This window comes from Sapajus apella, unplaced genomic scaffold (genome assembly GCF_009761245.1).
Source record: "Sapajus apella isolate SASKATOON/1434 unplaced genomic scaffold, GSC_monkey_1.0 scaffold8, whole genome shotgun sequence".
NCBI lineage: Eukaryota > Metazoa > Chordata > Mammalia > Primates > Cebidae > Sapajus > Sapajus apella.
The window spans coordinates 13,123,380-13,137,812 of record NW_022436948.1 but is presented as its reverse complement, the minus strand read 5'-3'; the positions used below and the strand labels follow the sequence as shown (position 1 = coordinate 13,137,812).

Below are 14,433 nucleotides of genomic sequence, written 5' to 3'. Positions count from 1 at the left end.
TGCTTACAACAACCCTATGAAGTAGGTACTATTCATATTATTCCCATCATACAGATAAGGAAACTGAGGCACAGAAGGATTGAATTATTTGCCCAAGATCACACAGCTAGTAGTGATAGAGTAAGGATCCCAACTGAGAAGCCTGGTTTCCAAGGCTTTGTTTTATCTACTACACTTTTCGCCTAAAAAGACTAACTTGTTACATACTAAGATAAGAAAATAATAAATATGAAATCACTTTGAAAATCAATGTGCTATAAAGGCCTCAAAATTTTTAATACTAAATACGCAGCTGAATTTCAATGGCTATTTGAAAGAGCATTAAAAGAAAAAATACCTAAGATAATTCCAGAAACTTTGTACTCAGATCCTTATTTGTAAATCTAGTTAACATTATTAGAGAAAATAATGGAACTATCAATGACTTAATAAACTATCCTGAAAGTTTAGAAAATATGAACATTTTTCAAAAAATAAAAATAAAAACTAAACGTCAAACACATACTTGCAACCCTGGTTGCTCCCAGAACAATGGAACAGATCCTCGGATTTGTATGAAGGAAGAAACAGAGTCATCTAAGTACACAACCTACAAAAAAAAACCATAATGTATAAACTATTTCCACGGAAAAGTTGCTACACTTGTAGAAAAACAAACTTACTAAAATCTGTTGCATACTAGTTATATTTTATGATCTAGCTCTCATATACAATTGTCCAAAACAGGCCACTAAACAAGTTTGACTTTTTTTTTCTGTTAGTGATGTTAACCAAAAAAAAATTAGTAAAAATATAAGTATAATATTCACAACTTTTAAAAATGAATTCCTTTTAAATCTTAGTATTTTATATACATATCTTTATATTTCATTTTGTTTAGCTCCTTATAACCTAATTTGAAGATCCGAGTTGGGCTGGGTTCATGGCCTGAATTTATATTCACATAGTTTCATAGCCAAAAGTATCATAATTTCTGATTTTTGCAGTATATATATTTGCCATTAAGAGCCAGGTTTAATTTAATGTCACAGAAATAAAAAAACAAGTTGTCTAGCTCTACAACTGAGGATTTTAAAATTCAATACCACATTGAATATGTCATGCTGATTAGTGACATCTTGTTACCTATATGAAGAGTAATAATACCACACTGAGTTTTAAGGAAGCCTTTCTTTAAGGCCCATAGGTAACCAAGAACAATCATAAATCAACATTATAGATGTCAAAATAAGTTCTGAATCAAATAAAAATCTGTTATTCTAGTATTTTCTGTGCCTCTCCTATAATACATTAATTAAGAAATATAAAACACTACATATACCTGTTCTGTTTCTACAAAATTGGCAACATGACCATCATCATTTGTTCCCCGGACATTAAACCTGGTCCCAGCTCGTTCACAGCTTAATCTTGAAATGAGGCAAGCCTTTGCCTGTTTATGTGCAGCATAAATTGTTCTGATTTCTACACCTCCACACATAAGACGTAATAACCAGTCATCACAATTCACACCATAGTGTTTGAGATGCAAATGCAAAGACTGATTCCTAACAGGAAAAGAAATGAATGATTAGCTCATGGAATACTAAATAACAAAGTATGACTTTTAAAGTTATCTCCTGGAACATTAATATTATTAAATTTAAAGGTATAAAAACCAAATCAATTCATTTACATTTACTATGCTAGGGATCAGAAGATGGGGCTATACAATGAGATCCTTCAACATGTGATCTATGCTCCACAAAAAGGAGTATTTTTGTGTTTTTAGTTTCTGTGGCCCATTTCTGTTATGTCTTTATATATAATGTGCTTATACCGTAACTTGTTCCAAAAAAGGATAACATATGCATGTCCCCACCCCAATTTATGGAGCTCTACTTAATTTTAATTAATTTAAATTTAAATAGCAAGATGTAGCTGGTGGCTACCATATTAGATAGTGCAGGCATAGGGTTTAGCATCACTCCAAAAACTTTAAGCATTCTAGTTAACGGCGGGGCTTATTCAAACTTTTTTCAGAGAAAAAGATTTTATTCAAACAAACATGAGGAAGCCAAATGATTATGATACAGATAAAAGCAGCTATGGCTGAAGTAGAGATTGGGATTGAGGCTTGCTGAGTTGGTCTTCGCACCCTGATTACCCCTCAGGGGTCTCTCCTGGAACCTTAGACCTCCACAGACATATATAGAAGCTTCTAACAACATACCGCTAAGGAAAATAAATGGTAGCATTCTCTTGAAGACTCAAGAGCAATAGCCCTCAACTCCCTGCCCGCCCCTCAGATGACAGGCTGCAATAGAGTTAAAATGCAGTTCTGGAAAACCAGCTATTCCAACCCCTCTTATCTATCCAGGAAAGCGCATGGGAATATAAATGAAATTACTACAGGGATAATGTTAAATCTGATGACCATTATTTATTTTAAAAATATATCAGATTAAACTTCCATACTTTACTATGACCCACGTTGATCTGAGGCAAAGTTCAAATTGGTTGTGACCCAATATGTACAAACACCATAGCTGAGACCTATGCCACAGCAAAGTTATAAGAAACTTATTTGTCCCCATTTAAATAGACCGTAAACCCTATGCATTCTGTGCAGGCAGAGTTTCTGTGCTGTCACTTTTCATTTTTCTTTGCTGTCAATGTGTCACTGTTTTAGCATTTACATTTATACACGACTTTTGACTGGCAGCAGCTTAGAATTTCTAGAGGAGTAAAGCTATCTGGGCTTTGTGATAGGTATTTGCCACTCTTTGGCTACAAAAACTGCATAGTTGTATCCTGGAAAATATTTCTACTAGGTGCACAGTGAATTCCAAAGGTTTCCATTTTTCTATACAAAGTGAAGCTCAAGAATGCCAATCCTTAGCAAAACTGTAAAATGAGCAAAATTCACCTTTGGTGATTTAACCGTCCCTTTGTTCCACCTATCTCCTGATGGACAAACTTCAAGCTTACTTTTATCTGACTTTGCCCCCATTTCCACTCTTAACTGAATTAAAAAAAAAAAAAAAAAATGAGGCCAGGCATGGTGACTCATGCCTATAATCCCAGCAATTTGGGAGGCTAAGGTGGAAGGATCACTTGAGGTCAGGAGTTGGAGATCAGCCTGGCCAACGTGGTAAAGCCCCATCTCTATTAAAAATACAAAGAAATTAGTCAGCGTGGTGGCATGCATCTGCGGTCCCAGCCACCTAGGGGGCTGAGGCAGAAGAAATGCTTGAACCCAAGAAGTGAAGGCTGCAGTGAGCCGAGATAGCACCACTGCACTCCAGTTTGGGCAAGAGCGAGACTCTCTCAAAAATTAATAATAATAAATAAATAAATCATTCCTATTGATTAAATTTAGGCAATATATCTGCATCTTCTTGGACTTACAATTGTATGAAAGCTTTTATCTCTTAATCTAAAACTTTGGGTAAAAATGAGGGGAAAAAAATGTAAGGACAGCTGCCCTAGGCACAGCTGCAAAACATTTACTTTTCTTTTTTTTTTTTTTTTTTTGAGACGATGTTTCGCTCGTTACCCAGGCTGGAGTGCAATGGCACGATCTCGGCTCACCACAACCTCCACCTCCTGGGTTCAAGCAATTCTCCTGCCTCAGCCTCCCGAGTAGCTGGGACTACAGGTGCGCGCCACCATGCCCAGCTAATTTTTGTATTTTTTTTTTTTAGCAGAGACGGGGTTTCACCATGTTGACCAGGAAGGTCTTGATCTCTTGACCTCATGATCCGCCTGCCTCGGCCTCCCAAAGTGCTGGGATTATAGGCGTGAGCCACCGCGCCCGGCCTCACATTTACCTTTTCAAGGAACTTTAACCTCTTCCACTAGAAACAGTGTAGTGTTGACATGGTTTTAACTCTTGGAAGCCTTCTTCTGAATGCTACACAAAAGTACATTCCATCATTACTAGCTCTTTGGGCAGATAGGAACTCATGTCCAGTCATCTGCCCTATTAGCCCCTGCATCCTCTGTCTCCTTCCCCCACCTTCATGGTCTCTTCCCCTGCTAAACCCAAGTGTCTAACACATAATGCTATAAATTCTGTTTTTATTCTGTCCACTCTTCTCCCTGATGCTACTACTCTGGGCCAAAACACTTCCATGTGAGCTACAATGTGACCAAGCTGTTGCTCTAAAGTACTTGTTGTTGACTTGGAGTCTTCTGACAGCTAGGGCAAATGGGTGACACCTGAATGTGCTACTCGAGGACTATATAAGTGACAATGAAAGTGAGAGAAGGCCGGACGCAGTGGCTCACGCCTGTAATCCCTGCACTTTGGGAGGCCGAGGTGGGTGGATCACGAGGTCAAGAGATCGAGACCTTCCTGGTCAACATGGTGAAACCCCGTCTCTACTAAAAATACAAAAAATTTGCTGGGCATGGTGGCACGTGCCTGTAATCCCAACTACTCAGGAGGCTGAGGCAGGAGAATTGCCTGAACCCAGGAGGTAGAGGTTGCGGTGAGCCAAGATCGTGCCATTGCATTCCAGCTTGGGTAACAAGAGCGAAACTCCGTTTCAAAAAAAAAAAGAAAGTGAGAGAAAAAGTACACAAGAGGGAACACCTAAAATCTGGACTGTTAAGGGAGGCCAAGAGCACAGAGTCCTGAACTTTGGCCTTACAACATGTATCAATAGAATAAAATATAATTTGCACGTGATATCAAGGGAAAAAAGTCAACATCAATGCTGGCTGTAAACAATAGAACCACTATACTAGAAATCTGGTCTGCTGCAATACAGCAATACTAATTATAGTCCCAAATGTTCTGCTCACCATTTGTGCCTACTTAGAATACAACATAATTATGCATAATCATGAAATATATCACACTTACCTACATAAGTCCTATCTTATTATAGTACTAGACTTTCTCCCAGTATACTACTTCTTCACAGTCTGTTGCTCTTGAATCAAGACCACCTACTTATAACCTTAAAATTTAGAAAAATGAGGGAATGCTGGCTTAGAAAGGGAATACTGCCAGAGACAAGATCTCAAAACCAAGAATAGAAAATATGAGTAACACAGTTTTGTTACAATTAAATTCATTTCTAAATTTACACAACTATTTTAAATATATTTTGGAATATATTTGGAAATGAAAGTTCAGTCTAGATCAGGGGAACACAGGGGTTTTATGTCACATGCCAATTTCAGTAAACTGACAGTGGCTGCCTGCCATGCTCTGCTGAGGGCTCCAGAGAAGGAAAGAGGGGCACACTCAATTAGCAATGTCTATCCCTTGTTATCTCTAGACATAACAACTGCTGAACATATTATGTCCCAAATCACCAGAAGGGGAAAAATGAACTCACCAGAAAAATCTATTATCAGTTGTCTGTTCTTGCATGCTACGATGCGCATTAAGACTCAAATCTAAACTGATGCCAGATGCAGACCATGCAAAATAAAAGTTTCCTGAATTCAAAACTTTCCGCACTTCTGAAATGCGATCCTCATCTGAAGAATCAATTCTCAGTGATATAAACTCAGTGGAAGTAACTCGGAAAACTTCAGATTCTTGAATTTTTCCAACAGACATACATCCAGTGACTAGGACCAGATAATGTAACATAGTATCACCTGGAAAATCCAAAGATTTTATTGGATGAAAAATCCCAACATTTTCAAGCTATTCCATTTCTTTTGACTTTCTTCATGCACCTCTATTTTTTAAACCTGACATTGTGATTATTTTAAACTTATCATGGATGTGTTTAAATTTACTAGATTTTTTTGTTGAAAAAAAATCCTTTTAAAATATATTAACTATAATAAAGCATTTAAACATTAACAGGCTAATCTCACAGGAAACTGTTCCTGAACTTACTCTGAGCTACAAAAACTTTATCGGATAAAAAAAGTATGTGTTACTTTCTCTACTTTTGTTTAATGATTGTCAGAAAATTCAGATAAGAATGAATTCACACTCATTTTTACCAGTTCCTTGCAAATAGTAAAGCTGAAAAAAATGGCATATTATTGTGAGCTGAGGATATTGATGATGTACGGGCAAAAGTCTCTAGTAACACTGATTTATAAAAACTTTCATAGAGATTTTTTTTCACGTAATTGTGATAAAAAGCCTATGTAATTAGTATAAAGCTGAAATTCAGCAACAGTACACTGTGAGCATGGGCTCTGACACAGGTAGAAGTAGCCTTGAATCTTGGCTCCTTTACTTATTTATCAGGATCAATTTCAGTATGTAGCATAAGCAACCTGAGATATCATCTCTTATAAAACAAGATTAAGGCAAATACCTCATTACACTGTGAGGCTTACCCAGGACTAATCAGTAAAGCACCTAAGTGCAGTGCTTCATATGTGATAGATTCATAACAAATGACAAATCTCCATTTTATAGACCAGTGCTACTCAAAGTATGGCCCATGAACTGTTTCCAACTCAAAATGAGAAAGAATGCTTATGCCAGAATAGAGATCAACTATGTCACTAAGTTCACCCTTTAGATTAGTTGACGTTTTCTTCTAGTAAGACTTTATCAATGAAAGAGTTCTTTCCTCCTTTACTGCTCTCCCTTTTCCACTCTCCAACCCACCCTCAACTCACCTCCTGGCTGACTGGTTCACGTATTTATTTCTTATCTCTATATGTTGATTTGTATCATGGTGCAGCTCCTTGTCTTATCAAAGATTAGTAACAAAGTAATTTATGGACCAGTACCAATCCCAAAGCAACACTTTGAGCCACACAATTATAGATAAACTAGTAACTGCAAAGATTATTCTGCAGCTCATGGTGACGTTAAGTGGCAAAAAAAGGCTCAAGCAGAGAGCTTCTCAATTCAAAACAGATGTCTTTTCCACTATAAACCAAGAAAAATCAGTGTGGTTCTCATGAAGACATTTTTTCCTATATGCACTAAAGCAATGAAAGGGAAAATGTTCTGATATTCTCTTTTGACAATTGACCCTTACCTCTTCAAGTGGTCAAACCAGAGCTGTCTCCGAACTTAGACTTACATGAGTTTGAGCATGTAGCACGCCTTCTGGGCAACAAACATTATCACAACATTAGCTAAATTATTATTTAAAAGACGTTAGTACATGTGTAGCTTAAATATGGAGTCTACAATAATTCATAGGTAGTCTCTCTCAAATCCTTAGGATTACAAAAATAGAAATGAAAATATTGATGAATTCTACTGAATGATAAACTTACCAAGATTTAACCGCAAAACACCTAAGAGTCCATATGCGTCCAGTACTTTGGAGTATGTACCCTTGATTGCCTCTTTTTCTGCAGATGCTGCAAAAAAAAGTTTTAGTTTAAGAAAAATGATCTGAAACATCAGATTCTACTTAGCTAAATATAAATCCAGAGTTTCAACCAAAAGTTTCTGAATCTGAAATTCTTAAAATAAATGTACTGCATAAAGTATTTGTCCAAACTAGTAACATAAGTATTCTTCCCAAAGAGTTAATAAATTATTCCAGGACCATTTATTAATTAACCCATCCTCTCCACTGATTTGAACTCTGTCTAAGAAGAGTTTAATTCTTGACACAATAGTGTCTGACACTTAGAAAACTGACAAAACATTTAAATGATAAAAGCTAATGGCAACACTTGTCTACAAAAATTTAGTGCAAGAATGGAGAAATCTGATCCTGAAAGGACAAAAGCCTGGTCTTTGCCTTGACTCATCTCTTCTGTTGTAAAGTTAACATTATCTTGCTAATGTATATAAACCACAGAATAATTTTCCTAGGACTGGCTATTAGTCTATCGAGGAGAAAAAAACAACAACAAAAATCAAATCCTGAAACTTTAAAGGAAAAACCTTTCTCGCTCTTAGCAAATACACATTAAAAAATTTGACAAAGAACCAAAGAAATATGAACAATCAGTATTTCAACGGACAAATACAAATAATACATCCCACAGTCTACAGTTGATCCTTGAGAAAGATACCTTTCTTTCCTTCCAGGTTTCTTTCCTCCTTTACTGCTCTCCCTTTTCCACTCTCCACCCCACCCTCAACTCACTTCCTGGCTGACTGGTTCACGTCGTATTTATTTCTTACCTCTTACACTTAACCTCTTTCCTTTACCTTATTTATCTATGATATACGATGTTTAGCAATATTGATGTGTTCCACGTTAGAAAATCACGTAAGCAGATCCTTATGACTGTCTCATTTCCTGTCCATCTTTATTGCCAGCAAGAGGGCTCTTCTCAGCCTACTGCTTTGCCTAATACTCCTTTGTACTTTGCAACAGAGATCTTTTGCTTTGCCTGGAAGCTCTTCTCCAGAGTTCCATAGAACCTCTCACCTTCCCTGTCTGCTTCACCTCTTTTCAGATCATGCAGGCTTAAGCCTTCTTCCTAGGAAGATCTGACTTCTGCTTCCTGACGAGTTTTGCTCTGCTAGTTGCAGCACAGGCTAAGACTAAATGACTCATCACTCAATTAGCTGATACTTTCACAATTCTCTAATATGTTTATTATTAAATGTGGGCCTTTATCAAACCACCCAGTATGAAATCAGGGAGCAGAGAAGATTTCACCAACCCATTAAAGTGATGGGGATTTATTATTTCATTCTGCATTCCTTGAGTTCGTATTATTTTTACATCTTATGTTTACACAATAGTTAATCCTAACATTCCATGACAAGCAACCCAAATACAAAACATTATAATATAAACTTTATATTTTATAAAGCAAAATAGAATGGCCTTCTAAATACTGCCTCATTAAGAGTACCACATGTACAGCAAATATTAGAGAGACTTGTTATATCTCTCAGGACAGAAGGCATGACTTCCAGGATAAATATTATTCTAGAGTTTTACAAGTTATATGCCACATACACTTAAAATATCATCACTAATACAGTAATATAGAAAATACTAGATATATCCATTTCAGCAACAATCATCATTTGGGTTCAAATGCCAAGAGTCAGTAAAAGTTAAGGAGAAAATATAGTTTTATTTTTGGGTTTTTTTTTTTTTTTTTTGAGACAGAGGCTGGAGTGCAGAGGCACAATCACAGCTCACTGCAGCCTTGACTTCCTGGGCTCAAGTAATCCTCACACCTCAGCCTCCCAAGGGGCTGGGACTATAGGCATGTGCCACCATGTCCAGTTAATTTTTTTAAATTTTATTTCGTACAGATACAGTTTCTCTATGTTGCCCAGGCTGGTCGGGAACTGCTGGGCTCAAGCAATTCTCCTGCCTGAGCCTCTCCAAAGTGCTGGGATTATAGGCATGAGCCACTATGCCTGGCAAAAAATAATTAACATTAAGTCACCACCTTCCTTTAGAAAACAGAAGAAAAAAATACAAAAACAGAAAAAGTCATTCTATAACTTAAATTACCAAGCAACAAAATGTTCTCTCTTCTAATAATGCATAATAATCTTCTCATTAATTATACTACAAATGCATGAACATATGTCTCTCAGGCCCAATGAAGGTCCATCTGTTAGACAATTGTCTAATTCAAACATGAAAACAAATGCTTTGCAGTTTAGTTATTTACGTTTGTATTCTATTCTGAGACTCAGGAAACAGGATACACACAAACACACACTTTAAAGTGCATATTCTTAGAGCCACATGTACTTTTAACTTCAGCCATTTCCAATTTCATAAGAGAAAATAGTACCTTCTTCCTAAATATATTTTTTGGTTTTTTTTTTTTTTTTTGAGACGGAGTTTCACTCATGTTACCCAGGCTGGAGTGCAATGGCGCGATCTCGGCTCACCGCAACCTCCGCCTCCTGGGTTCAGGCAATTCTCCTGCCTCAGCCTCCCGAGTAGCTGGGATTACAGGCACACGCCACCATGCCCAGCTAATGTTTTGTATTTTTAGTAGAGACGGGGTTTCACCATGTTGACCAGTATGGTCTCGATCTCTTGACCTCGTGATCCACCCGCCTCGGCCTCCCAAAGTGCTGGGATCACAGGCTTGAGCCACCGCGCCCGGCCTAAATATATTTTTATCTGAAGGACAACAGATGTTTCTCTATTTTATGATATATGCTTCCAAGGTTTGGGGTAAAGTGGAGGGAGGCCCAGTACAGGCCACTAGGAGGATGGCCTGTGCATGAAGCTGAAGCTAGAGGTGGGAAAAGGGGCATCCCTTTGTGGGTGGGGCAGCCTGGCATGACTTCCTGAAGTCTGACTAGGGTGAGGAGAGGACTGTCCACCCAGGGATGTTAGGGGCATCCTGGCATGGTAAGTTAGAGCTTGAGAGGAATGGGGAAGACAGGGTTTTGGAGTGCCAGTGGAGTAAGGAGGGAACCTAAGTGGTGGAGGAGGCTACATTGATAACAGAAGAGTGGTTATCTATGGGGAATGATTAAGCACAATGAGAGCCAGGTTTCTCACTGTTAGAGAAGGTACAAATGGAAAGAGAGAAACTAGAAAGAACAGTGTTGATTGGAATTAGCGTTACCAGTGTTTTCTAGATAAACCGAAGAAAGACAAGAAGATATAGAAACATAGGTATAAGTATATATGTCACATACATACAGTTACATATACTCCTCAGCTCTATCCATTGAGTGGACCTGGGATCTACAATACTCTGACAGCAATGCACATACCTAGCATACTTTGCCTTCTACATACCATTCTCCACTAAGAGGAACTAGAATTCCTTGGAGAAATGGCTGATTCCAGGGCAAAGGCAGGGACAAAATGAGCCTGAAACATAGTATTGTGCCAGAAAGTAAAGAAGTGTTCAAAGGATAACGGAGATATGTCACAAACATGCAGAAGGCAGCTTGAAGGGGCTTCTACTGGTGAAATCCAGGACAATTTGAACATCAAAATAAATAATAAGAGTAATATGGATTATAAGCCTATGAATTGAAAGTCTCATGAGGAATCAGCAAAACCAGTATAAGGGGAAAAAAAGTCTGCCTGACATGCCTAGCATACCATTACCTTAATTAAGCAATCAAAGTGAACACCACCAGGGGCTGGGCACAGTGGCTAATGCCTGTAATCCCAGCACTTCAGGAAGCTGAGGCAGGAGGACTGCTTGAACCCAGGAGCTCAAGATCAGCCTGGGCAATATGATGAGACTCAATCTCTACAAAAAAATACAAAAGTTATCCAGGTGTGGTGGCATGCACCTGGGGTCCCAGCTACGTGGGAGGCTGAGGCGGGAGAACTGACTGAGCCTGGGAAGTCGAGGCTGCAGTGAGCTGAGATCATGCCACTGCACTCCAGCCTGGGCGACAGAGTGAAACCCTGTCTAAACAACAACAAACAAAGTGAACACCAACAGTAAGAGGACAAGTCAAAACTGTGAGCCATCTCTCAGGACACAGTGAAAAGAAAACAGCACCACTGTTGTAATACTCCTGGCCAGAGGTGAATAACCTGAATCTACCCATGAGGAGCCATCAGACAGACCTAAAGTGACGGACAGTCCACAAAGTAACTGGCTTTCACCTTCAACATTTCTAAGGCCATAAATGTCAAAGATTGAGAAGTTTTTCCATTTAAGGAGACATGACAACAAAATAAAATGTATACATCCGAACTGGACCCTTTTGCTATAAAAGACATTGTTGGCGCAATTGGTAAAAATTGTAGAGAGGATAAGCATTAGATAGTAGCAACACATCACTGTTAATTTTATGACAGTTATATGAGAATGTCTTTCTAGGAAATGCATAGCAAAGTATTTGGGGTTGACAGGCATCATGTCAGTAACTTATTCTTAAAAAGTCCAGAGAATCTGCTCAGTTCTGGGGCAAAAAAAAAAAAAAAGGCCAGAGGAAAAAAGTTATTTGTACTATACTTCAACATTTCTGTATGTTTTAAATTGCTTCAAAATTAATTTTTTTTTCAATGTAACCAGCAAAAATAAATTTTAAAAGTATATATACTTATTCCTAAAGAAGCTTTTATCTCTGATGTTAATAAGGTAAACTCTTATAAATACCTTGTTATTCCCTCCCTGTACATTTTTTAATGGGGGAAAAAAAGATTTCCTTATCTTATGAGACTCCATAAAATTCACAAGAATATCTGATGGAAAGGTCATGAACCTAATTTAAATTACTGCCCCACTTCTCTGTTAATTTAATTCTAGAAAATAATTTTAGAATCTTCTACAACAAAGAGATTATTTAAAATAAGAAAGGCTAAACATTACATAAGATAACATGTATAATCTTTAGATCAAATACAGCACTTAGAAATACTTTACAATCATCACCATCATTCTTTTTCCCTTGATAATCCCCCCTTGCATTCCATGCTTCAGCCAAAATGTCTAGTTTTGTTGCCCACATGTTCCACATTCTCTTCCCTCTCTCCCTTTGTTCGTAAGTGTTGTTTCATCTGGACCAATCTTTAGTCATCTTTGTATTTCCAAATATTGCCTATTCCTCAGTCCCAAACTAAAACGCTACTTCCCTTCCCAAAGATTTTCCCTCATCGCTCTAGTTGGAAGTAAATCTTTCTCCCATTTTATACTACAGTTACATGTAAACTAGTAACAACAGAAACTAAGTCTTATTTCTTTTTCCTTTTTTGGTGGCGGGCCAGGATCTCACTCTGTCACCCAGGCTGGAATACAGTGGCGCAATCACGACTCATTATAATCTCAAGCTCCTGGGCTCAAGTGATCCTCCTGCCTCAGCCTCCTTCCTGAGTAGTAGCTTGGACTACAGGCATGTGCCACCACACCCGGTTAATTTTTATTTTTTGTAGAGACATGCTATGTTGCCGAGGCTGGTCTCAAACTTGTGGCTTCAAATGATCCATCTGCCTTGGCCTCCCAAAGTACTGGGATTACAGGCATGAGCTACTGCACCTAGCCTCACTTCCTTATATCTCAACACAATACCTACCTAACACAGAGACTCTGAATGAACACTGCAGCTGCTGATTAAATATTCATCTAACAGACAAAAACAAATTGAGAAGCTGTGCCTTAAAGAAAATGTTTTGTTAATTTAAAAGTAATATATGAAAAGATAAAACATTTTACTTTATCATTGAAAGTATCCAAAAGCCTAATTTTTTTTTATTTTTTATTTTTTATTTTTTTTTTTGAGACAGGGTCTTGCTGTCACCCAGGCTGGAGTGCAGCGGCACAATTTTGGCTCACCGCAATCTCCACCTCCTGGGTTCAGGCAATTTTTGTGCTTCACCTCATCTCCTGAGTAGCTGGGACTACAGGTGCATGCCCACCACACCCAGCCAATTTCTTACATTTTCAGTAGAGACAGGGTTTCACCGTGTTGGCCAGGCTAGTCTCAAACCCCTGACCTCAGGTGATCCACCCGCCTCGGCCTCCCAAAGTGCTGGGATTACAGGCAGAGCCACCACACCCAGCGTGAATGCCCTCATTACTGAGATTCACATTCAACAACTCCTCAGTTATGTCTGGAAACTTTCAAATGTGTATGTCTGTGGCAGGCAGTAGTAAGGTAAGGTTGGGAAATATAGGCACTGTTAAATGACTGCTAACCAGGGTTTAAAATACTGAAGTTTATGAAGTGGCAGGGCGTGTGGGGAGCTCAGAGGAAACAATCTGAAAGAATGAGCGGAAATAAGTTTGAGAGATACAGTGTTAGGGAAGTTCAGGTCACTTTCCTGCTAGTGCAGTCTTTCAAGGTATCCACTGCCCTTTCAATGAACGGAATAAACTGCCTTTTGTGAAGAGGTATTTTTCCCCTCCTATTCATGGTGGTTATTAAACAAACGAGATGCTAAGCAAAACAAACCTTTCTTTGTAAGTTACTGACCCCTAACCATAAGTAGGTGGGAATGTCCCAGAAGAGAATTGCTTTAGGAGTGATTCTGAGCCCATCAAGATCTACAGCAGTTCAGCTAAGGTAAGGTGGCCTCATTAGTTCACATACTGAACACACAAGCCAAAGCAAATACCAACTTCTAAAGTTACTGCTATAACACCTCAGGAATAAATAGTACCTAACTCCCTCTATAGCTTATTTTAAAGGAAAAGACTCTCTTTTTCCTATGTCATACTCAACATCTTTCATTCATACCTTTTCTTAGGTACCTTTTTTTTTTTCAATTTGAAACCAACTCTTTATTAGGAAAGAAAATGTAATAAACTTTCTTTGTGCCAAAAACAGAATAGTTTTGCTGGGTGCAATGGCTCACGCCTATAATCCTAACACTTTAGGAGGCCAAGGCAAGTGGATTGCTTGATCCCAGGAGTTCAACACCAGCCTGGGCAAGATAGCAAGACCCCACCTCTAAAATATAAAAAAGTTTAAATTTAAACAAGGTTAGTTTCTCCATAAAAAATAAAAGTGGAATAATATGTAATGAGTGAGGGATAACCAAAACTTGCCACATATAGACAATAAGAAAATTTTAACAATTAACAACATTCATTTTTCAATGGCCCATTAATCATAGAAAAATTTAAAAGTTACATAAAAAA

General features: G+C 38.1%; 1 protein-coding gene across 22 annotated transcripts in view; it reads right to left on the bottom strand.

Moving 5' to 3' along the window:
• The window catches only part of SYNJ1 (synaptojanin 1), an 88,432-nt gene that overhangs the window by 57,413 nt on the left and 16,586 nt on the right, over window positions 1-14,433 (bottom strand). For all 22 annotated transcript variants that reach the window (XM_032276997.1, XM_032276999.1, XM_032277015.1 and 19 more), the window contains exons 3-6: window positions 7,204-7,290; window positions 5,334-5,601; window positions 1,322-1,547; window positions 506-589 (exon numbers count right to left, since the gene is read on the bottom strand). In XM_032276997.1, coding sequence (XP_032132888.1) covers window positions 506-589; window positions 1,322-1,547; window positions 5,334-5,601; window positions 7,204-7,290 — 665 coding nt within the window. The remainder of the gene's footprint in view (window positions 1-505; window positions 590-1,321; window positions 1,548-5,333; window positions 5,602-7,203; window positions 7,291-14,433) is intronic.